This window comes from Gastrolobium bilobum, unplaced genomic scaffold (genome assembly GCF_033153095.1).
Source record: "Gastrolobium bilobum isolate Gb01-03AN ecotype WA unplaced genomic scaffold, APGP_CSIRO_Gbil_v1 utg2169, whole genome shotgun sequence".
Lineage (NCBI taxonomy): Eukaryota > Viridiplantae > Streptophyta > Magnoliopsida > Fabales > Fabaceae > Gastrolobium > Gastrolobium bilobum.
The window spans coordinates 235,161-261,554 of record NW_026897815.1 but is presented as its reverse complement, the minus strand read 5'-3'; the positions used below and the strand labels follow the sequence as shown (position 1 = coordinate 261,554).

Here is a 26,394-nt window from a genome sequence, read left to right as displayed (position 1 = left end):
ACTCATGAAATTAAATGTCGTCATAATAATGCGAACCACCTACTGTATAATAAAGACTTGAAGTCCAAATATGATTTTCTTTTTCTTTTTTTTGGATACAAAGGTATGATTTTCTCACCCATCTTTATTGAAACTCATAGTTTAAACATTGACTTGAGTATCAAACAGTATTGCAAATATCCCCTCATTTGTCCCAGCCAAGCAAGATCATGCAGTTCCAGATTTTTTTTCCTAGAGGAAACTTGTTTTACCATTGGATCAGGTTCAACAATGAGTAACTCATTATTTCTTGAGCTGATCCATTATATATTATACAATAAAATATTAACAAATTTTTAAATTAAATGAAATTTTATAAACTTAATTTACTTAATGAAAAAATTTAATTAATTTACTTAATGAAAAAATTTAATCTAACAATTGAGTCGATAATGTTTAGCATTTATATGGGCAGTTTCACATTTAGAATTATTAATTAGCCAAAATAATAAAAGAGAAAGATTTGGAGTTCTGACATCAAACCTAAAGGTGTATTTGATTGTGTTTTGGTTTTTTTTTTCTTAAAACTTTTTTATAGGATAGTTAATAAAATAAGTGTTTTTTGCATTATTATTTTTTTGAAAATTAAAAGTCAAATCACAAAGTAAAAATAATTGAGATATGTTTTTTAAATTTGATTCTAAAAAAAAAAAATTATAATTTTTAAAATTATTTTTACCAAACAGGTTGTCTTATCAAACAGTTTTTTTTTCTTTCTAAAAATTAAAAAAATTATTTTTAAAAACATAATTCAAGCATGCTCTAAGTTCATGATTTGTTACGCTATGCTGCACATGCTCAGTTTTTACGTAAAAAATGACACTTCCTCAAAAAATAAATTAAAAACACAAAAATTTGATATATGTATAGTTATTAGATTATAATAGCATTTAATGATTAGAATATAGAAAATAAAAATATATTTAAGAATATTAAAATTTTAAGAAAGTAAAAATAGCTCTTCCTATTGGGGTGTTCATCAACCGATCCAAACTTATTCAAACCGCGGTGACCGAACAAACCAAAAACTAAAAAATCGAAAATCGAAAAAAATTCGCAAATTTTAATTGGATTGAATCGGTTTTCAGATTGATAGATAAAAACCGATCCAATCCAAACCGATCTAAATATTAATTTTCCTCTACTTACTTGGGTCTTTCCCCAATCATAGCCCAAAATTTCTAAACTCAATACCCATTAACCCATCAACTAAACCCAAGAAAAAATTTAGTCACATCTCATCAACAAAATTTCATCTATGTAGATCTTCATATCTAATTTTCCAAAAGAAAATATATATATATATATATATATATATATTATCGTTTAATGATACTTTTGCATTTAAAAAAAATTACAAAGCCAATATATACAAAAGATGTTATTTGTGCAATAATCATGAAACAAATTTTAGGATTTTTAAAAAACCGAAAACCGATCCAATCCAAACAGAAAAAAATTAGATCGGATCGGATTTAAAAAAAAATCCAAACCGAATGGATGATTACATGATCCAACCGAAAGGATTGAATTGGATGATTTTTACTTCCAAAACTGATTCAATCCAGACCGCAAACACCTCTAGTTACTATCATCTTTTTTTACTTTGTATGTTCCAAATCTTGGAGTTTTTAATGCTTCCTTCTAGCATGTTTCGATTATAAACTTATATTTTGCACATTTAAAGTCAGAGAATATTGTTCTGGATCTCTAATTATAATTTGAGTGAAAAAATATCTATTATAATTTACAAATTATAGTACTAACACACTTTTCTTGTATCTTACATGTGTTACCAATTATAGTACTAACATACTTTTCTTGTATCTTACATGTGCCTGTATAAATCACTAACATACCGAATGTATAATCTATAAGTCAGAGAAGAGTTATCGAGGTGGGGCATAGCAATTATTAGGCCACGCGACCCTAGACAAAGTAGGGCACCCTGAACTTCAACCTAGACCCAAGTCATTCACTTTTTGTATTATTTTATGGTTTTTCGTTTTGTCCTATAACATGACACAAATTTTTTTTTTACACATACAACATTTTGTGGATTCACATTTTTTAAAGTAAAATAAAAATAAAAATTAAAGTACGCAAAATGAATCATTTTTCCTACAACATAAAAAACTCTTATTTTATTGATACTAATCTAATAATATTTTTTATTACTTCAATCAACATATATTTATCTTATTAAACGGGGGAAAAAAATGTGTTTAAATTAGACGGGAACACTCATACAAATTATATATCTAAATTGTTAATTGCGCTATTAACCCTGTTATTGATTATTGAAGGGACTAAAACACGAGCAGCCTATTATTTAAAGCGTGTCACTTGACCAATGACCATTAATCACCCCATCTAACCCCTTGGAATTATGGGGCAGTGAGCTGCATCCAAATTAAGTGGTTAATGAGAATTAAGAAATGGTTACAGGAACGTGTCCTCGTCTCGGTGTTTAATTCACATGGCTAAGGCTAATGTGTGATTGAAAGTTGAAACAACACTTTATCACTGGCACAACGCTTTCTATCTGCACCGGTTAAGAAAATTTACGAAGCGCTAAGCCTCGCCGTTTCCTAGCCTCAACTGTATTATCAGATAAAGATTTCAAGCATTGAAATTCCCAATGCAATGAAGCCAGCACTTTCACGAGGAATTATTATTGGTTAGCTGAGATTACATTTAAACTTTTACAACTATTAATGAAAAGTCTTTATATTATTTGGAATAAAAGAAAAATAAACGAGAGTGTCACAACTGATTAAATGCTAACACGATACCAATCCCATCCATAAATAAATCAATTGAGAAAATTTTAGTGACTAAAGAAAAAAAAATAAGCAACTTTATTTTCGGCTATATATTAATGGAATAGGATATTGTGAAAACCAAATAATGTTACTACCACATCTTAACCGTTGATTTCCGTCAATCAACGGTTATCATTTATTGTGAATTAATAATTAATTAATAAGTTTGATTTGAAAAATGATAACCGTTGATTGACGAAAATCAACTGTTAAGATGTGGTAATAACATTATTTGGTTGTCACAGTATTTTATTTTATATTAATTTAACAGTTATTTTTCACAATTGAATGACACATAACCATAATTGCATAGGCAAGCTCCTTAATTTGACACTTGCGTTACTTTAAACCAATCTAATTCCACTTATAACAATATTCAAATCAAATTAAAAATAAATAAAAAAATAAGTACAAGAACAAATAAACAGAAAGCCAGCAAGATAAACAACCAGATTTGTTCAGAATAGAGATTATTAAAACATAGAGGAAACGAATCAAATGAAAAGGATTTAAAATTGTTAAAACGAAAAAGCATGTATTTTGCATGTGAATCGATACATACATCATGATTCATGAGGGATGACATATTGACATACAAGTTGCATGCATCGGAAAATGCAGATTTACCAATTTTCTGTCTAATCCAAAAAAAGGAAAGAAAGAAAGAAAAAATAACAGAAAATTCTCTCCCCTTGCACGCTTTGTCTCCAACGGAACAAAACGAGGGAGAGCCAATGGGATCGGTCCACGTGTCCTCAAGGACTCTCCCATTTTGTCTGTTAGATCACAAGTGTAAGAAACGGGCGACCTGGGTGGGGTTAACAACGCCGGGGAGGTGGGTCCCACCACCCTTCAACAAGCCCGCAACTTCCGCGTACCTGTCCCGCTCCTCCTTCTCCTCCGATCTCCGGCACGGCGCCGCCTCTCCTTCCTCGACGACTCCGCCGCCGTCGTCCTCCGTCGGCTTCCCCGCTCGGGGTGGGGCCCATGTCTGGCCCAATAGGGTCCCCCTGGTGAGGTACTCGTGGGCCATGTAACCCGCTAGTAACTGATTGGACGACATCGGCTCCGAGCCGGGCCTCTGGATCGGCTTATCCGGCTTGAGTAATTTCGTGGTGGTTGCAACGGGTATGGGCTTGGGCCTCTCAAACGAGTCTTCTCTCTCTTTACGCTTATTGGTAGTGCCACTAGGTGTCAACACACGTCGAGGTGGGAGACGCATCGTTTTGGTGTTCATGGCTCTCTATCTGCATGCCACGTAACTAAACCACTCTCCAAAATGAATTTTAAAAAAAAAAAAATTTAAAACCTTTTTTTTCAAAAAAAAAAAAATTAGAAAATCCAACAGTAATTATCTAAACCTCGGGGAATGGGTCTTAGGTGAAAAAGTGGAGGGGCAAAATGGTAAATTGAGAAAGTAAAAGCGTAAAATTGTAAATTAACAGACAACACAACGGCGAAGAGGATGTGATAAGAGAGAAGAGGATGAGAGAGAAATTTTCGCCGGAATCTGGCAATTTTTGAAGATTAAAAAAAAAAAAATTTAAAAAGGAAACACGCGAAAGAGAGAGAAAAGAGAAAGAGAGAGAAAGGTTGGGATAAAGAAAACGTAAGAGTGACAAGGGAGAGAGGAGAATGCGCAGCGGGTAAGGGACTTCGATATTTATAGTGGTGGTTCTGCTTAATTACCCTTGTGTTTTCCCCAATATTACTTGAATGCCATGGGAATTTGAAATGACATAATTACAACTCTCTTTTTTTATGTACGGATTTGCCATGGCGTATAAGTTACCACAACGTGGATTGGGATTGCATTAGCATAGCCTTACTAAGTATGGATTTGGCTTGTAATTAGTGATCTAAACCCATTTGGCTAAAATACTATTCAGTCCAATATACATGCAAAAAAATAAAATAAAAAAATCGTGATAAATTGTCTTAAAATATAAGATAATTTCTTTAGCAATTTAAATGCTTATCGAAACATAAATTAACATGTTGTTGGAATGATTAAATATTATAAAAAAAATTAATTAAAGTTTAAAGTATTATCAGTGAAAAAGTACTCACCTTTATTCTATGATATATCAGTGAAATATTTAAAAGTTAGACTTTTTATGTATTCAATTAATAATAATGACAGTCAAACTTTTTAATAATATATAATTCGATAACAGTATGAATAAAATTTATTTTTGTAGTGCATTAAAATTAAATATATATTTTAATATTACAATAACATAAAGTTTTTAAACTTTAATTATTATTTCACTGTTAATGAATGGAAACCAGTCTTCATATCATTGAATATAATTATATTTGATTAGAAATATTATATTTTTAAACTTCCACTTACTTTTGTAATATTGTAATATTTTTAATCTGATTATATAATATTAGAATGATGTTAAGGTTACAATATTTCTTAATCTAACATTATAGGCATGTTACCAAGGCATGACATAATGCGATATGATGACGATTCAATTTAATTCTATATTAGTTAATTATGACATTAAAATTATAAAATTGTTTAAGGGTTTTAACTTAAGTAACACTAAATCTTCATAGAAAATATCTAATTATGGAATCAAATTTTAAACAAATCATTTTACTTATAGCCATTAAAAACAATAATCATGGGAGATTTAAATAATTTGCATGAGTTTGAATTTAGCCTATCATTTCATACTTTTTTGAAAAGCAAACAGGAAACAGAAAAACAAAAAAAGAAACTAGGAACACCTCCTAGACCAAACTACTCCTACATAGTCCCTTTCAAGTTTGTCACGACAACCAGAAGGAGGCGAGTCAAACTCTTGTAAAGACCAATCAAAGGAGTAGGCAAAAGAGGCTATCCAATCGGCAACCCCATTCCCTTCCCTATGAATATGGGAAATTCTAACCCTCCAATTCCAATCCAGCATATTCCTTATGCGCAAGACCAAGTTAGAGGCTGGATGATGAGAGCTGCACCCTTCTCTTATGAAAAACTGGGCTACTAAGGAATCACCTTCAAGCCAGACAAAACGGAAACCTTTCCTCCATGCAATCTCAAGCCCAAGGAGACAACCCCAAAGTTCTGCTAACAAAACATTACCACAGCCAAGATTTTTACAAAAGCCAACAAGCCACCTTCCACTAGCATTCCTAAATACACCCCCACAAGCAGAAGCTTCTCCATTATTCATACTTGACCCATCCACATTGAGCTTAACCCAAGGGTCCGAAGGAAAAACCCAAGAAACTAATTTCTCTTTATTCGAGTTAGTCTCAAGACCAGCAACCCGAAGCGTGTTTTCTGACCAAGAAAAATCTTCACCATAGACCATAGCAGCTCTAAAAGTGCCATAAGCAGGAACAGAAGATCCCTAAAAAATTTTCTTATTCCTAGCTTGCCAAATGAAACAGGAAATGATACCAAACAGAAGAGGCCATGATGGCAAATTGGACCAATTACGATCCTCAGAGATATTAACCTAATTTTTTTTTATGTGGGCATGAAATTAGGCGTGTGAAGTTATGATAGGGATAAGTGCGTAAGTTTTTGGAAAACCTCTTCCGTTCAAATACAAATTTTGAGCTTTTTTACTCTAAAGCGTAATATAATTTTTTTGTTACCACTGCATTCTATTAAATTATGCTAAAGTCCACTAATCAATTAAACCCAATTCCTCCCCATCTATATACATATAAAGGAGAGTTCACTGCTGGAAAGTTTTGTCAAATGTCACTCCCTGGTTAATTCTACAATTTGGTTATATACAAACTTTCTTTATTGGGTAAATTGGAAAAAAAAAAAACTCTTTTAAAAATTGAATTTTAATTTTTAAATCGAATAATAGTTGCAGACAAGGCATTGAATGTCCCACTGCCCATCACATTGGTATTCAAAAAAAATCAGCTGTTTTAATTGCTTTTTATGTTGGAATTCGTCATCTCATATGAAATTCGAAATTTTAAATGGTTTATCAATTAAATTTCGAAATTATGTATTTATTTTGCACAATCTGAAATTCGAAATTTTAAATTCAATAAAAAGAAAACTCTTTTCACGGACATGCATTCACGATCTCTATTCATGGAGATCAATAGAAACAAAAACAAATTTCACAATTGTTGAAGACCTGATCGTCATTCAATTCACAATTTCGTTATGGTTATTTTAAAATATATATATATATACAATAATGATATAACAAAGACATTATCTTTGTTATATAGACATTATCTTTGTTATATATTTGATTCAAATATCATAACAATCAAGAATCAAGAGAGCTGACAGACAAAATAAATTAAATCCCAAAACCAAAACTATCATACCAATATTCTTTTAAAAATTGAATTTTCGAAATTTTAAATGGTTTATTAATTAAATTTCGAAATTATGTATTTATTTTGCACAATCTGAAATTCAAAATTTTAAATTAAATAAAAAGAAAACTCTTTTTACGAACATGCATTCACGATCTCTATTCATGGAGATCAATAGAAACAAAAACAAATTTCACAATTGTTGAAGACCTGATCGTCATTCAATCCGCAATTTCGTTATGGTTATTTTTTTAAAAATATATATACAATAATGATTTAACAAAGACATTATCTTTGTTATATAGACATTATCTTTGTTATATATTTGATTCAAATATCATAACAATCAAGAATCAAGAGAGCAGACAAACAAAATAAATTAAATCCCAAAACCAAAACTATCATATCAGATAAACTATCATACCAATATTCTTTTAAAAATTGAATTTTCGAAATTTTAAATGGTTTATCAATTAAATTTCGAAATTATGTATTTATTTTGCACAATCTGAAATTCGAAATTTTAAATTCAATAAAAAGAAAACTCTTTTCACGGACATGCATTCACGATCTCTATTCATGGAGATCAATAGAAACAAAAACAAATTTCACAATTGTTGAAGACCTGATCGTCATTCAATTCACAATTTCGTTATGGTTATTTAAAAAAAAATATATATATACGATAATGATATAACAAAGATATTATCTTTGTTATATAGACATTATCTTTGTTATATATTTGATTCAAATATCATAACAATCAAGAATCAAGAGAGCTGACAGACAAAATAAATTAAATCTCAAAACCAAAACTATCATATCAGATAAACTATCATACCAATATCCTTTTAAAAATTGAATTTTCGAAATTTTAAATGGTTTATCAATTAAATTTCGAAATTATGTATTTATTTTGCACAATCTGAAATTCGAAATTTTAAATTCAATAAAAAGAAAACTCTATCAGATAAACTATCATACCAATATTCTTTTAAAAATTGAATTTTCGAAATTTTTAAATGGTTTATCAATTAAATTTCGAAATTATGTATTTATTTTGCACAATCTGAAATCCGAAAATTTAAATTCAATAAAAAGAAAACTCTTTTCACGGACATGCATTCACGATCTCTATTCATGGAGATCAATAGAAACAAAAACAAATTTCACAATTGTTGAAGACCTGATCGTCATTCAATTCACAATTTCGTTATGGTTATTTTTAAAAAATTATATACACAATAATGATATAACAAAGACATTATCTTTGTTATATAATTGATTCAAATCTCATAACAATCAAGAATCAAGAGAGCTGACAGACAAAATAAATTAGATAATCAGGTGTTTAAATTGCTTTTTATGTTGGAATTGGTCATCTGATCTAAAATTCGAAATTTGAAATGGTTTAAAATTTTGAATTTAAATATGGATGGTGAGAAAAGAATTTCTTTTAAAAATTGAATTTTAATTTTGTAATTGAATAATTAAATGACTGTTTGTGGTGGTAGACATAAAAGAATAATTAATTAATAAATATGGTTTTGAAATTCGAAATTTTAATTGGATAATCAAGTGTTTTAATTGCTTTTTATGTTGGAATTGGTCGTCTGATCTGAAATTCGAAATTTGAAATGGTTTAATATTTTGAATTTAAATATGGATGGTGGGAAAATAAATTCTTTTAAAAATCGAATTTTAATCTTTAAATCGAATAATTAAATGACCATTTGTGGTGGCAGACAAGACATTGAATGTCTCACTGCCCATCACATTGGTATCCAAAAAGAAATCAGCTGATTTAATTGCTTTTTATGTTGGAATGCGTCATCTGATCTAAAATTCGAAATTTGAAATGGTTTAAAATTTTGAATTTAAAAATGGATGGTGGGAAAATTTTTTTTTTTAAAAATCTAATTTTAATTTTTTAAATCGAATAGTGCATATTCGTGTATAAATAGGTATTTGGAAACGTCTCTATTTCGTTCTTTTCTTTGTCCTCAAAGGATTTGAGCCAATATTACCTGATATACGTTTGGTTATGTATTCCAAGTATGATTTTATTAAGGATCTTAATCCTTCTAAGGAGGAGTGGAGGATTAAGGCTAGAGTTGTTAGAACATGGAAGGTTCTTAATTTTCAGCAAAAAAATTTTGACGACAACGTAGAGATGATTCTGTTAGATGAAAAGGTATTTGTTTATGTTTTGTTTTTGATATTACTGTTGGTTTGCGGTCCATGTTTTTAAAATGTACTAATCTATGCATGTCTTTTGTAGGGTGGAAGGGTCCACGCTGCTATCAAGGGTTCTTTAAATATCCGTAACAAAATTCACGAAGGAGAAGTTTATTTCATAAAAAATTTTGGAGTTGGTTTGAATAGTGGGAGTTTCAGGCCAACTAAGCATGATTATCGTTTGTCCTTCAACTTGAGGACTGATGTAAAATCCACTATTGATTCTGCTATTCCCACCAATGGATTTGATTTTGTAGATTTTGACATTATAGAGAAATAGTCTGATTCCCCTTTTTTAGTAGGTTTGTAGATTTTGAACTGTCCACTAAGTCATGCTTTTGTTGTTTGTGTGACAATATCATCTGTCTAACCATCCTTAATGTGTAGATGTCATCGGTTTAGTTTCTGGAATAGGGGAAGTTCGTGAGCATATTATCTCCGGTAGGAAGACAAAAATGGTTGTCGTGGAGCTTGATAACCTCAGGTATCTATTGGTTATTTGTTATGTGTTATGTTCATTTGATGTAAAATTCTATTTTGTGATTTGTTGCAAAAACTGTGCAAGTAGGGGTCACGTGAAGATAGTTCAGCTTGCTAGAATAAAGGGTTTCAGGGGTGAGTTCACATAAATATTTGATTATGATTTCATAATGGAATGTTTTAGTTTATTTCCCTACTTATGGTTTTGAAATTAATAATAAATTTTAAAGGAAAAATTGGAATAACAAATACAAAGTATACGACGAGGATAATTATCGGCCCCAGTGTACCAGAGATTGTCGACTTCAAAAAAAGGTGCGAGCTGTTGTTATTCCATTATTCTGCTCTTTTCTTTATTATTTATCGCTAATTATTTGTAATGTTGTTGTTTTTTAGGCTTTCGTCTGATGTCATTGATAGCGGTTACACGTTGTCTCAGTTATCAAGTCAGTCCTCATATTCTTTTGAGAATGATTTCCTGAAAGAGACGGAAAGGAAGTGTATCAGTGATGTTAAGAATTGCAGTGAGGTTACTACTTGCATTACTTATGGAACCATAAAATAGTTTGAGAGCAAATATAAATGGTGGTACAAGTCATGTAATAAATGTCCATATTCTGTTTATGAAGATTTCGAGAAATGGTATTGTAAAAACTGCCAAAAACATTTTGATGATTATTATCCAAAGTAAGATTTTATATCTATTTTTGTTGTTGTTATTATTAGATCGTTCATTTTATTTATAAATAACACAATCGGTGGTCATGTGTTGCAGATTTTGTGTGCAGTTGAGAGTTGTGGATCACACAATCGGTGGTCATGTGTTCCATTCGATGTTGTTCCTGATTGTTGCTTTTTATAACATGTTGACTTTACGAAGTAGGCAATGTACACAATCAGTTGAGTTGTAACAGACAACAGCTTCGTAATATTATTAACGGTAACATTAATTTCTCTGTTTGATAAAGCAAAGGTTGTGTCAATTAAATTCATTTGGTCCTGACAATTACAAGTCTCCTTGCATGAAGAACGGACATTGTTCAAAGAAATTTCCCAAGAAGTTCTGCTCCCGTACTTTTATTGATGATGATGGATTCCCTCATTATAGAAGAAGAAATGATGGAAGTGTTGTAAAAAAGAACGGCGTTAAACTTGATAATCGTTATGTTGTGCCGTATAATACAAAACTACTTCTAAAATATCAAGCGCATATCAAAGTTGAATATACTTGTCAAAATAGTGCCATTAAATATCTCTTTAAATACATCCATAAAGGGCAAGACAGGGTGACAGCTGCTATAAATCATTCAGATGATGAAATCAAAATATTTTATGATTGCAGGTTGTTGAATTCATATCGGTTATGTTTCCTTTCGTTACTTAGAATAACCTTTTTCTAACTTAATTTGAATTTATTGCTTATATATGATAGGTATGTGTCCGCATGTGAAGCTGCTTGGAGAATATTCGGATTTGAGATTCATTACAGATTCCCCCCTGTTCAGCGATTTTCATTTCACCTACCCAATGAAAAAAGCGTTGTTTTTAGTGATCATGCTTCAATAACCGATGTCAAGACTAGGGTGGAGTCTAGACAATCAATGTTCGAGTCTTGGATGGATGCAAATAAAAAATATCCAGAAGGTAAGAATCTTACTTATGCAGAGTATCCAACTCAATTTGTATATAAAGAAAGTACGCATGAATGGCATCCCAAAAAACAAGGATTTTCAATTGGAAGAATAAATCGTTTTTCTGCCAATAATGGAGAAGATTCCTATGTCCGAACTTTACTTAATTTTCAAAAGGGTTGTACAAGTTATGAAGATTTGAGAACGGTCAATGGGGTGCTTTTTCCTACATATAAGGATGTCTGCTATTCTTTGGGGCTTTTGGATGATGATAATGAGTACATTGATGCAATTGAGGAGGCAAGTTCTTGGGGGTCAGCAACTTATCTGAGAAATCTGTTTGCCTTATTGTTATTTGGTAACTCAATGAACAGGCCTGAAAATGTTTTCCAAAAATGCTGGGAATTACTATCTGACGATGTTCTTTATCGGCATAGGCAAAGAATTGGACGTGAAGGTAATTGTCCGGAACAAATTTTGTGCATTCATTTATGTGTATTGTGCACTATAATTAATATTCTTGCCGTTCTGTATCGTGCATTCATTTATGCAAACAGTTTGCTTATGTTTAATTCACTTAACCTTCGAAAAAATGTGAGCATTTTTTGTTCCTTCATAATAAAATTACATCTATACATTATACACCGTCATATTCTTAATATTTGGTTAAAAATTTTCGTTATGTTTCACACCCTCTGCTTTATTCATAATTTCGCTTTATTCTTCTTTCCTCACCAACTTTGTCTTTGTTAATCCTTTTTTTTTTGTATTTTTCAATTTTTTTCAGATGCTTTGCTTACAGAGGATTCTATAAAAAATATACCCTGGCAGAAATCGATAAGGTGTTGCAAAGCAACGGTAAATGCCTCTCTGATTACCCATCCATGCCAAGCATCATGGGTGAATCTTTATTGGATATGCAGAATAGATTGGTGATGGATGAATTATTGTATGACAGTTTCTCTTTGAAAGAAGAGCATCACAGACTACTGAATTCACTCACTGATGAGCAGAGGGTTGTTTATGAAAAAAAAATTCCAGCTGTTTCGGCAGGTAAAGGAGGATTTTTTTTCCTGTACGGCTTTGGTGGGACTGGAAAAACATTTATTTGGAACACCCTGTCAGCATTTGTTCGATCTCGAGCTGAAATAGTGCTTAATGTTGCTTCTAGCGCAATTGCTTCACTTATTCTTCCTGGAGGACGTACGGCACATTCTAGATTTCGTATTCCTATACAGATCACCGAAGATTCAACATGTAATATAAAACAAAATTTTACTTTGGCAGAGTTGTTGTCAAAAACAAAGTTAATCATTTGGGATGAAGCACCGATGGTACACAAATTTTGCTTTGAGGCTCTTGATAGAACACTTAGAGATGTTCTTAGCTGTGTTGATATGCCCTTTGGTGGAAAAGTTGTCGTTCTAGGAGGTGACTTTCGGCAAATATTACCTGTCATTCCAAATGGCAGTAGACAAGATATAGTTCATGCAACCATCAATTCTTCCTATCTATGGTCCCATTGTCATCTGTTATCTTTGACCAAGAACATGCGTCTCAATTCTGGAAGTAGCACTAATAATTTGTTGGAAATAAAATAATTTTCTGAGTGGCTGCTTAAAATAGGAGATGGTGATCTTGGGGATGATGTTGATGGAGAATCTATTATAACAATTCCAGATGAATTGTTGATCAAAGGTTCAGAATACCCACTTTCAGATATTGTTGATTTTGTTTACCCGATCTGATGGATAATATATTAGATCCTACTTTCTTTAAAGAACGTGCTCTTCTGACTCCTAAATTGTCTGATGTTGCCATGTTAAACGAGCACCTAATGGCTGTGATTCCGGGTGAAGAAAGACATTATTGAGTTCAGATAAGGTTTTGAAACAAGACGGTAATTCATCTCTTGATGATGACGAAATCTCCCCTGATATCTTAAATACATTCTCATGTTCGGGGATTCCTGATCATAAATTAACTTTGAAGGTTAAAGTACCGGTGATGCTATTGAGAAATATTGATCAATCAAGAGGTTTATGCAACGGTACGAGATTACTTATTACAAAGTTGGGGAATCATGTTGTTGAGGCAATTGTTCTTACAGGAAACAATATAGGAGATATTGTGTTAATCCCTAGAATGACGATCAGCCCATCGGGTCATACATTTCCAGTAAACTTCCAAAGAAGACAATTTCCCTTGGTAGTTTCGTTTGCAATGACTATCAACAAAAGTCAAGGACAGTCACTGTCTCATGTTGGCATTTATCTTCCTAGGTCTGTCTTCACTCATGGGCAATTATATGCGGCACTATCTAGAGTAAAGAGCAGACATGGATTGAAGATGCTGATACTTGATGAAAATGGTTGTGTTACAAATACTACCTTTAACATCGTCTACAAGGAAGTATTTCAAAGATTAGTGTAGTATACTTGGTTATTTCTACAAAGAGATAACATTGTTGTTTGGTATCAGGTAAGATCTCAATTTTTTATCAGAAAATATTTTTTAATCTTCTTTGTTGATTTCCTTTAGTTGTTATGCCTATTTTTCTGCTAATTTTTTATTGTTATGCAGATTCAGTATTCGAGGCACAATCAGTATATTATTCCCTTGTCATTTTTCAGAGTCAAAGGTTTTTCATTGTAATTCTGAATTATTCATCTGCCTAAACTATATAATTCCTTTCAATAATTTTTTCTTTTCCAAATATTGTTTATATATTGTTTATGATTCATTTCGAATAGCAGCAAATACCAATAGTGCATGGCGGACGATATTTTACAACTGTTGTGAGTATCGGTTGGGCATATTTCTTATTATATTGCTGTCAACATGACATTTATATTTTTTTAATGGAGATTTTGTTGTCAACCATGGAATCTACTGTGTTTAAATTATTATATTCTTTTTTTGTTCCTACCTTAAAAGTTACACGTTTATGTCATACGAACAAACCGATTTTCTTATTAATTCGTTTACGGGACAAACAAACCGATTTTTTTTCTCCGTGCATCGCACGGGTAATCAACTAGTAACATTATATAACAAACATTCCTCTAGAGAAAATAATTACACCACATAGCTCACAGTTAGTGCATGAGAACTGAGCCAGAGTCCACTTGGAGCCCGGGCCAAAAAATCATATGTGGATTTATTTTTCTTAATTTTAGTTAGTTCATATCATAATATATTTAAATTATATTAAATACAAAACACCTGAGCAGGCAATATCAAAAAGAGTTATAATTTTATTAAATAATTTTTAATTTAATTAAATATATTTAAATTTTTTTATATAAGTGAAAATGGAACACATAACTTAATAAAACTTACCCAAATGTCTCACCAAATATATTTTATTTTTTTGATAGGGCCAAATTATAAATTTTAGCCCGCGCCAAATTACAATTTTAAACCGGGCCAAGTTATAATTAATTATATAATTATACATGATAAATACAATTTGTTAAAATTTAGCCCGGGCCGAGGCCACCCCCAGCCAACACGTGGCTCCGCCACTGTTTGGGAGAGGTTTATAATATTTATCCTGATCTGTCCCACACTCTGGATTAGTCTCATAACCGGTCTAAAAAACTGAAGTTTATAGAAATATTAAAGGGAGCCTACTCGACTCAAAGAGGTCATTATGGTATGTTTAAAAAAAAGAAAAAAAAGAATTACATCACATACTCAAGGTCATAAATATTCCCTTCATAGAAGAAAGCTCTATTATCCTCGTTCACGATACAAGGGACTCCCCTCTTCATCATATGACTTGAACCCCTACCCCATTCTATTTCTCTATTCCCAATTGGTAGCTAAGAAGGCTGCATTTCACATCGTGCTCGGCTAAATATCTTCCTTCCTTAATTGCGGTGTGCATGTATGATCCAGCCAAGGGTTACTCCTTAAATCTTCAAGCCCCCACCTAGGCCCTAGCTGAAGCCATTTTGGAGTTGTTAATCCTAAAAAAAGGGTTTGAGTTGCTAAATTGTTATTAGATGGAAGGACTCTAAATGTTTTTTAATTGGTGTTGCTGTACAGTTGCTTGGAATTGTGGATTTTGAAAGTGTTTCGGTTAGAAACTTGAATGTTGGTGGTTGTTGTTTTTGGAGATGCAATCATGATATTAGAATTGTAAATATTAAATTATGAGTAAAAGGTTCTATCTCAAGCTATAGACTCAGATAGGTTCGTGATAAGTATGAATTGGTGTATCGCTAAATAAATGAATGATAAATTATTATGGTTGTGCATAGGATGACTGTTATGTTTACGTTTGGGAAATTATGAGCCTTCTTCATGATTAAGGTTATAATATTCATATCTATTTTGTAGTTTATGTGGTTGGACAATGATTAAATATGTAATGGAATGATTTTATCACCTTAAGGAGAATTGCAGAACATTAAAACGACTAATTTATTTGACTCGACATGACTATCGTAGGAGTACTTTATGTTCTAAATGCTGAAATTAAACTGTTAGTTTTGATTTTACATTTATGGATTGTTTGTTGCTACGTATGTGCATTTTTTTGTTGTATATTCGCTATTTACCCGAGTAAGCCCTCTTGGTTACTCAGTAAATAGCCCTAGTAAGTTGCACAACAACATTATTAAGGTTATCCCACTCTATATATATATATTCTTAGTCAATCTAGATGCTACTGAATTAGACTAGAGTAAGTTTAATGAAAGAATTGAGTTCCAAGATGGTAATTGCAATTCCAACTTAATCAATAAAAGTGGAATTATGTCATGGGTGCTTTACTTCATCAACGGTAGTAAGGGAATATGTAATGATGTGTAATTAAATCCTAAAATTTAATTGTTCCTTAATGATTAAACTGAGAGTTTCTTGTCACTACCGAAACATGTAAACCGTGGGATTTGGTTGTGAATGTTGTATCATCTCCCTTAAGAAATTTCCTTTCGAGTGTTTGACTGAATCTCGTTTAATATTTTTCAATGTTTGAGATAACTTACATATAAATGTCTAGTTTATTCATTCATGGCTCGGTTACGGTAATATATATTTACTAAATGTATGTATAAATTCAACGAGACAGGTTATATTTTATCATCATTTTTCTTACCATTCTCTACCATCAAATTTTAAATGTTGATTTATGTCAATCTAACGGTTATAATTTATTGGATCATACTTATTAATTAATTATTAATTCTCAATGGACGATGATAATTTTATGCTGGCTAGTGGTGTTGTTTCATGGAAAAGTGCAAAACAAACCTTGATCACAAGTTCTACGATGTATGCTGAATTTGTGGCTTGTTATGGTGCTTCCACTCAGACAGTTTGCCTTAAAAATTTAATTTCTGACATGCGAATTGTAAACTCTATTGCCATACCTGCGGTGATCTATTGTGATAACATTGCGGCTGTGTTTTACTCCAAGAATGACAAAGTCAATAATGCTTCGAAACACATGGAGATCAAATACTACATAGTGAAGGATTTGGTTAAACAAAGGGGTGTTGTGATTGAAAATATTAGAACTAAATCCATGTTGGTAGATCCCTTGACTAAAGGATTACGACCCGTACTATTTAAAGAACATGGGTGTTGTGGATTCCCTTGATTAGTGGGAGCCATGTCTTGTTTTGTTTTGATTTGATTTTCACTTTGATTATTCTGCATGCTGATGTTAATGATATTTATTGAAAGTTTATGTTGATGATCATCATCATTATTATTGTTTTCTTCTGTTGACTGAGAATCAATGTGATCTTTAAACATATCGTGTGTTTAAAGATGAAGTTGTCACTTTTGAGATATTATGACATATTGGTTTATCTAACCTGAGCAATTTCATGTCGTTTGGAAATTGCGTTAATTCAATTTCATGTTGTTAAGAAATTGGATTGAAAAGGCAATTTCATGTTGTTTAGAAATTGCGGTAATGCAATTTCATGTTGTTGAGAAATTGCATTATGAAGTGTAATTTTATGTTGAATGGAAATTGCACTAATGTAATTTCATGTCGTTGAGAAATTACATTAAGGACCGATAAGAATTAGTGCATTATATTGTTGATCACATTTTGGCTATAATTATTACTACACTGCTAGGCCCATAATTCATGAAGACGTGATGCTTATTGTATGTAAATATGGAAGGTTATATGTTATGTTATTTTCGACATAGTAATCGTCATATTCCTACAATAAGGTAATATTAGATTGGATTGGATTGAGATGCTGGAATTGGAATATTGTTTTTAAAATCGTGGCCACATAAAATGTTTTTTCCTTGTTATTAATCCAATAAAGTCATTTTCAAATAAAAGTATTTTAAAATAAAATAAATAAATTAATATAACCCAAGTGGGAGAATGTTAAAATTCTATATGTGGGCAATATTAATTAATATTTTTGTATTTTCCAAAATAATCGGATTAATGGATATTTCAATTTATTCTGTTGTGATAAGCTCATTGTGATCATGTTGAGTTGGACTTTTGGCATCTTTTGATATTGGGCCTAGTTGGACAGCACAATGTAGGCATTAGTGTTTGATTGAGCTTCTGTGATGGGTAGACACATCAGACACATTGTTGATTAGGGTTTTACTAGGTCCCCTCTCCAGCCTATTTATATTGGGGTTAAGCTTCATGAGCCATCATATTCTCATCGCAGAAGGCTGCCATTTTAGAATAGGTCATAGAGAGGAAGCTTCTAGCCGTGAGATCAAAGGTTCTTCACTCAGTAGATAAGATAACTCAATCAGGTACACAAATTACTCTCATAATGAAATTGATATGTAATGTTTTATCTATCATACATGTATCGATCTTTATGTTGAATTATCATATGAAAATTTCTTACACATCAAACATAGTCGCACACTCACACTACAAAACACTATGGATATCATGACTAGAGTGATGAAAATATTGAACATGCTAATAAGTATTATTTAATTTTTAAACTCAAATTATTTATCATGAATAATTAGTAATTGAGCCCTTCTGAGTGTACTCTGACAATATTAAAAAAGGAATAATATTCCTGCTAAGTTATTTACATAAATGTTATTATTATTATTGTTATTTACATTTTTTTCACAATAATTTTTAAATTCTGATCCGTTCTATTTATGGACATTGTAAGTGATTGTAGATTTGATGATTAATTTGTTGTTAGAGAAAAAAAGTAGTTCACATGTAACATTAATTAACGAATTGGTTATAGAAACGATTTGTAATCTAAAATTTCTGGATAATGCCTTTATTGGTAAAACTAAAATGCAGAAGCGGAGACCTTACTGCCAGTTTTTGCCAACATTGGAAAAGCATTAATATTTATTGGTGTAGATAAATTTTATCTTATATTTTATCTCATATATATATATATATACATATATATATATATATATATATTACACTTACAATTTATTTTTATTTATAATATTTGACAATTATATTTTAACTGTTGATATCCGTCAATAAACGATTATTATTTTCACAAATTAAATTCATTAATTAATTATTAATTCATAATAAATAATAATTGTTGATTAGCGAAAACTATCGATTAAGATATGATTGTAAGAAGTTGTAAAAAAAATAAATTATAAGTATAACATTTTTTATATATATAAAAGTATGTGAGGCTGTTTACTAACAAAAAAAAAAAAGTATGTGAGGCTTATATATACTTATGTAAAGATAAGAAGAGAGAAAAAAAAATATGAATTTTATATACTTTTATATTTTAAAGGAGATAAATTTATCTTACAATATCAAAAATAATAAATTCAAAATTAATTACTCTAAGTAAGAAAGAAACATAAAAAGAAAAAAAAAATTACAAAATTCCTTTGCTTATGGCTTGTCACAATGTCACATCGCATTCATCATCTTGGGGAAACCAATTTTTCCACCCACAAAAGGTTTATTTCTTTGTTAGCGTGAAATAAAGAGAGGTGTGAAAGAGTAAATCAGTTAGGTGTCCTTATCAACACATAGAGAGGCACCCTTAGGCCTGAGCTGAAAAAGAAACAAGAACCACACCAAAACTGCAAACCCTGTCAACTTCTGGTCTCAGTTAAAAGAATGGGTTTTATAAGAGTTATGTTATAGTAAAAGTGATTACGTAATGTTATAGAGATTTGTTTTGCATATCCTAATTTTTTCTTTAAAAAGTGAGGGCCCATAAAATATTGTGTGTGTAGAAAAGTTTGTTGTGTCATGTAAAATGACAAATGTAAATCCCTAAAACAATTAACTAAATAACAAAAACGTTCCCCTTTTCCTTTCATATTGATATAGTGATTTACATGAGTCAGGATGAATTTCTTTTCTTCAAATTTTGCAATATTCAGAATAAGTTTGACAAATTCGTCAAGAGTTTGGGTATATTTTGAGTTATCAGGAAAAAAAAAAGGTAAGCATAATTTTTTTTTATTTGGAAGAAAACTTCATTGAAATAAATATCCAATGCACTTGCCGCGCAAACAAGTATATAACAATTTCAGATCTAATATTAGGGATAAATTTTTATAAATAAAAAATTTATAAATATAACTATGCTGTTAATATTATAGCTATAAACTTTTGATAATTGTTTACTCATTATCTCAGACCAAGCGTACGTAGTAAAATTATGATAAAACATATCAAACATGGGAAATGTTAGTATTCAATTGCAGGAAAGACAAGTTATGTGCTACAGTCACATGCTTTTCAAAATACGAAATCAGATCATTTAGCTGTTTGCCTATTTAAAGGCTGCAAATCATATCATTTAGCTGTATTTTTATTTTTATTTTTGATAAAAATATCATTTAGCTGTATTTATTTACCTCCTCTCATGAAGAGAATATACTTACCCCGTAATAATTATACCATGATAACTGCAATTTTTTTGATATTGATTAAAATAAATTCTTTTGAAACTTAATTTATATATGAAAATAACAGATAACTTTAAATAGTACATTTGCACAAAAGCTCCTATACAATAGTTTTTTTTATATATTTATTTTGAGATCTTGCATAAAATACATAAATTTATTGTATGTAAGAATATTTAAATGCACATAATTTACTAAACATCGGTATAAGGATACATCATATCATTAAATTAACTTCATGTAATATTGTAAGCATTATTGTAATAACTTTGTTGGGACACAATATTATGAGGATAATTAAACATATAACCAAATACAAATTATCCTATCCCCTTATTTTTATAGCAATTCTAGTAGCTTTATTGCAATAACTTTTTGTTCAGTACTATGCATGTCATATATATATATATATATATATATATATATATATATATGGGCTTTACATCTCTTATTTAACATGAGGTTAAAAAATCTCCTACACACACATAATTTTAATGGGTCTCACAATAAACAAGAAACAAAAAATAAAAAAAAATATACACGCAAAACGAACTCTCACTAACATAAGAAAATAACTCTACTGTTAAAGGAGAAACTGTTTTCCGTATATATATATATGGGAAAATATTTCTCAAACTGCTTGAGATAAGTTTATCTCCGGCCACCCTAAAACTACGTCATTTTGATTATTTATTTTCTTATAATTATTGATTCACCTTTGAATGGTTATGATCTCTTAATTATTTGTTATATATTAGTAGCTTTGAATATATATATATATATATATATATATATATATATGGGCTTTATTAGTTTCCTTTCACATAAGATAGTTATCTTATATTGTAGAGAAAAAATAAGTGGGTCCCACAATTACAAAAAAAAAAGGTGGGATGTGAAAATCGAGAGTGAGAGAACATGAGAGAAGTTATTTTATGTAAAAGGAGAGTAATATTTATCTTTCTCTCTATGTATACTGTATCATATTTTCTCCCCTTAAAAACTCATAAAAAAAACTCTGTACATGAGACTCCATTAAGATAAAATTTTAAATAAATTATGTCAATAAAATGGAGCCAATGTAACTAATTTTAAAGTAAAAAACACGTGGTTGGATGGGATATGAAATCACTTCTGAGCGAGACAAAAAAATAAAGATAGTTAATCATTTTAAAATTGTAAGAAGACAAAGTGTATATATAAAATCAAATTTGAGGAGGTTGTTGCCTATAAATACCGGTTTGGTTCATCAATTTTATCATCTCATCTTCAGAGATAAAAAATGTTATTGTGTTTTATGAATATATATATATATATATATATATATATATATATATATATGTGATTGCAATTTCTCATGTTCCATGAGAAATGCAAGTTTTCCTATAGAAAGAGAAAGAGGTGGGGCCCACCTTAAAAGAAAAAATAAAAAATAAAAAAGTGATTGGCACGGACATCGAAGTGAGAGTGATAGAAGAGGAGACTTCTCATGCAACATGAGAAGTCTTTTTCCCTATATATATATATATATATATATATATATATATATATATATATATATATATATATATACAATGAAAATTATTCTGCTTTTGTAAGTAGTTTTTGTTATTAATTATAGGGTTTGTTTTTTCTGATGTTACTTTAGATAACTTTATCTAATGTTCATCAAAACGACGTCGTTTTGGGACGGAAATCATGGTATTTTTGTAATTTTAATTTATTTTAGGATTATAATAGTCTTTATCACTCTAATTTTTTAATTTTTCAACCCCAAAACGACGTCATTTCGATGAAAATTAGATAAAGTTATCTAAAGTAACATCGGAAACTTTTTTCCCTTAATTATAATGAGTTTTTATATTAGATATTATGTGTTTTCTCAAGTTTATTTTCACCATGCTATTCTATTTCCATAAATTGGCAATGTTTCTTGCACATTATCAAAAGTATAAGACGAATAAATACTCATGGGGTTGGGAATACAAGGAAAAACGATTTTGAGGGAAACTAAGCACGAAACGTGTATACAAGAAAAAAGGCATTTACATATATGATAGACCGAGATAGATACTGTTTAAAGTTTCCTATTTAATTAAAGGATTGCAACATGTTATTTGTTGCCAAAAATTTTTTGCATCAATGCTTTATTGTCTCAAAATTTTAAAAAAGTGTTTCAATTTTTTTAAATGAATTAAGAATAGAGTAGAAATGATATATAAATATAATATATATTTAAATAAAATGTTTAAATAAGTACATCATTTTTTATTTTTTATTTTCTTATACCATTTTTTTTTATCTCTATTTCCTTTTTGTCTTATTACTTTTTATATATATTTTTTTCAAATATTTTTAAGAACAAATTTCGTCTGCAGGCGCTATGGCATTAAAAAATTAATTTAAGGCAAAGGAATTAATTAGGATTAGTGGTTGGGATATAATTTTTTATATTAAGAGAGTTGACGTCAGATTTTTCTAAAATTCATTTTTTGAATTTCTTTTATTGTAAAAACGAATTTTATAGTATCTTTGAGAATTATTTGTTTAACTTGAGTGTTTAGAATTTATTGAATTTCTCCCATTAATTTTTTAGTGTTAAAGTCAGTGCTAGATCTAGCTAATGAGGATTATAAGTATAGTTGTAAGCTCTTCGTTAAAATTTGTATCTCGTTCAGAAAAAAATTTATTTTCTCCTTATACTTATTGGGAGTGAAAAAAAGAGAGACCAATTTTATAAAACTGTTGTCTTAAACATTTTAAGTCTAAAAGTAGGGTTTTATAAGAGTTATGTTGTAGGAAAAAAGTGATTGTGTAATGTTATAGAAATTCATTTTGCGTGCCGTAATTTTTTTTTTTTTTTTTCAAAAAGTGTGGGCCCCACAAAATATTGTGTGTGTAAGAAAGTTTATTGTGTCATATTAAATGATAAAGGCAAACCCTTAGGGAGCGTTTGGTACAGGAGAAATTTTTATTTGTCCGAGAATCTCGAATTTCAAAAATATAATTTTTACATTCAATCGACGATAATATCCTAAAAATTTAAAATTTAAAAAAATCCAGTTTTCCGAGAATCTTACAAAATACCGCGTACCAAACGGTCCCTAAAAGTAAATTGACAACTCTCTGTCTCTCTGACACACACATAATTTTAATACGTACTTTGGCATATTCAACGTGTTCCTCGCCTCTCATTCTGTCGTTTTTTCGAGTTTATCTTAATAATACTTGGTTATTATTACAAAGACTTTAAGAATATACTTTGATATCTAGTATAGGATAAGGCCTGATAGTATAAGGTCTGATTGAATTTTAATACTATCCAGTGTTTAGCACAGTATTGTATAAAATAATATATTGTATAAGATAATATCATCTAGTATTTAGTAATGCACTGTATAATACTATATATGATAAAAATATCCTTTAATAAAGAATTTATATAATTCTTCAAAAAATATCATATGGTATTAATTTTTATAAAAATTTATTGATAACTGTGTCCAAAATATAAATTAATTTTAATAAAATTAAAAATATCCAATATTTTAAAAATTAATATATTTAAAAATTAATTTTTATTTTAATAGATTAATATAAAAATAATATATTAATTTTTGATAATTACATTGGTCAACGATGTTAATACATCAATCTCTTATCAGACCTTATCCCTCACCTTTAGGCCGGATTAAGTTATACATCGTTTTGATGTATTAAGGGCCTGTTTGGTGTGACGTATAAGGCATGATAGTATAAGCTTATACTATACATTATGACATTTTCAGTTGTTTGATGTGACCATCGTATTGTATAAGCTTATACAACATAATCCCTTAATACATCAAAATGATGTATAACTTAATTCGGCCTAAGGGTGAGTGATAAGGCATGATAAGAGATTAATGTATTAACATCGTTCACCAATGTAATTTTCAAAAATTAATATATTATTTTAATATTAATCTATTAAAATAATTTTTTTTAATATATTAATATTTAAATAAATTAATATATTGAATATTTTTATTTTTATAAAAATTTATATTTTGGACATACTGATCAATAAATTTTTATAAAAATTAATATCATATGATATTTTTTGAAGAAATATAAATTCTTTAGTAAAAGATATTTTTATTAAAAATATTTATTTTTATCATATATAGTATTATACAGTACATTACCAAATACTAGATGATATTATTTTATACAATATATTATTTTATACAATACCGTGCCAAATACTTGATAGTATTAAAATTCAATCAGGTCTTATACAATCAGGCCTTATACTATCGGGTCTTATACTATCAGACCTCATCCTATACTATGCACCAAACATGCCCTAAGGAATTATGCTGTATAAGCTTATACTATACGATGGTCACACCAAACAACTGAAAATGTCATAACGTATAGTATAAGCTTATACTATCATGCCTTATATGTCACACCAAACAGGCCCTAAGACGTGGGAGTTTTAAGGAAAAAGGAATAATACTTGGTCATTATTGCTATGCCCCTAAGAATATATTTAGATTAGGGATAGAGAATTTTAAGGAAAAAGGCAATGGAAGATTAATTTTCCATTAAGCAAATATTTTTGCTTTTGAATTTGAAGTGAGGAGGATAAAATTATAAATTATTATGTAATCTTTCAATTATCTCTTATTATTTTTAAAAATTTATGATTATTTAATAAGAAAGGGTTATATTTACAAATTTTTTGTTTACAAACTACACTATGTTCTCCCGGGAGTATATAGTATAATTTGCAAAAATTTGTAATTTTTTTTTTTGTAAACTAATCGTTCTCCTATCTAAAATTCCAAATAAAAAACTAACGCCATTCATTTCTCTCCAAAATACTCCTTCATTCAAACACAGATAAATATGGTCTAAAAAGGTTGAGTTATTCATCAATTACTTTCTTTCATAAATGTATTTCTTAAATGTATTCATCCCTTTTTAATGTGTTAGGTATATGAGCATGATTGACCATTCTTTTGTAAAGTTTATGGGCTTCTCGATTCTCCTGGCTGAAGAATTTTTTTTTTTGTCTGCTGTCACAGACACATGGGACGGGGTCAACAATTTAAAAACAAAAATAAAATAAAATAAAATTAAATCACGTTTTTCGCTAGCTCTGCGGGACAGAAAAATGATCTCCCATGAGAACTATTTTTTCGAAAGTTTAATTACATTAATGGGTTATATTTTTAAGGGTTTAGATTTTTCCGGCTGTTTAATGTCCAACAGTTAATTGTTTACCATATATATAGACAACTACGTACCTACATAGGTGCTGATGTCTGCAATTGCAAACATTAATTTTTTTATTTTTTTTTTCGGTGGATGAAAATGATGATTTATAGTGCAAACACAATCTTGTTTGCCATCAGCAACACTAAAAAGATTGAAGAGGAATTGGAACATTTACGTGGCAATGAACAAGGTGAACGTAAGAGTTTTGAGAGGATATACGATTGCGATGTGTATAATGATCTCGGAGAGCCAGACAAAGACGTCGATCTTAAGAGACCCGTTCTTGGTGGCAACCAACGTCCATATCCTAAGCGTTGCAAAACTGAAAGACCTTGTTGCAAAACAGGTATATCTCTCACATGGATTCACAATTCATTTAGTAATATATAAATCAATTTTTTTTTAAATAAAATAATAATATATTATTAAATAATAACTTAAGCTTTTCTAGGCTTAAAAAATTAAACTTACTTTGAATATAATCGTTTTATTGTAATAACTTATTTGACTCTTGATTATTATTTTTTTAAATTTTTATTAAAAAAATATTTTCGAGGCGCAGCCCCAGAACCCACCACTAAATATGCACACACAAATACAATTTTCTGAGTCCGCCATTGTATATAGATGATAATATTAAATATAAAAAATTATAACCATACACTTATCATTGCTGAATGTCAAGTAGTTAGATAAATAATTTTATCATA

The 26,394-nt window shown here is 29.8% G+C and overlaps 3 protein-coding genes across 3 annotated transcripts; 2 read left to right on the top strand and 1 right to left on the bottom strand.

Annotated features, from left to right (window-relative positions):
* Positions 1 to 3,353: 3,353 nt before the first annotated feature.
* LOC133310551 (uncharacterized) lies at positions 3,354 to 4,483 on the bottom strand. The gene has a single exon (XM_061511501.1). The coding sequence runs from the start codon at positions 4,099 to 4,101 to the stop codon at positions 3,649 to 3,651; it is 453 nt and encodes a 150-aa protein (XP_061367485.1). The 5' UTR covers positions 4,102 to 4,483; the 3' UTR covers positions 3,354 to 3,648.
* Positions 4,484 to 9,225: 4,742 nt separating this feature from the next.
* LOC133310560 (uncharacterized) lies at positions 9,226 to 9,699 on the top strand. Its single transcript, XM_061511510.1, has 2 exons — positions 9,226 to 9,375; positions 9,463 to 9,699. The coding sequence occupies exons 1-2, from the start codon at positions 9,226 to 9,228 to the stop codon at positions 9,697 to 9,699; spliced, it is 387 nt and encodes a 128-aa protein (XP_061367494.1).
* A 175-nt stretch (positions 9,700 to 9,874) lies between these two features.
* On the top strand, positions 9,875 to 14,185 carry LOC133310559 (uncharacterized). Its single transcript, XM_061511509.1, has 7 exons — positions 9,875 to 9,903; positions 10,296 to 10,428; positions 10,868 to 11,241; positions 11,332 to 11,987; positions 12,362 to 13,084; positions 13,428 to 13,942; positions 14,114 to 14,185. Exons 1-7 carry the CDS (start codon positions 9,875 to 9,877, stop codon positions 14,183 to 14,185), a joined length of 2,502 nt encoding a protein of 833 aa, XP_061367493.1.
* The last annotated feature ends 12,209 nt before the right edge of the window (positions 14,186 to 26,394 follow it).

Excerpts from the sequence above, each read along its gene's own strand:
- LOC133310559 (XM_061511509.1), top strand. The coding sequence starts at position 9,875 with ATGGTTGTCGTGGAGCTTGATAACCTCAG. Across the intron at positions 10,429-10,867 it reads ATGTTAAGAATTGCAGTGAG|CAAAGGTTGTGTCAATTAAA; the intron begins GTTACTACTTGC and ends TGTTTGATAAAG. Across the intron at positions 11,242-11,331 it reads AAAATATTTTATGATTGCAG|GTATGTGTCCGCATGTGAAG; the intron begins GTTGTTGAATTC and ends TATATATGATAG.
- LOC133310551 (XM_061511501.1), bottom strand. The coding sequence starts at position 4,101 with ATGAACACCAAAACGATGCGTCTCCCACCTCGACGTGTGTTGACACCT.
- LOC133310560 (XM_061511510.1), top strand. The coding sequence starts at position 9,226 with ATGTATTCCAAGTATGATTTTATTAAGGATCTTAATCCTTCTAAGGAG. Across the intron at positions 9,376-9,462 it reads TGATTCTGTTAGATGAAAAG|GGTGGAAGGGTCCACGCTGC; the intron begins GTATTTGTTTAT and ends TGTCTTTTGTAG.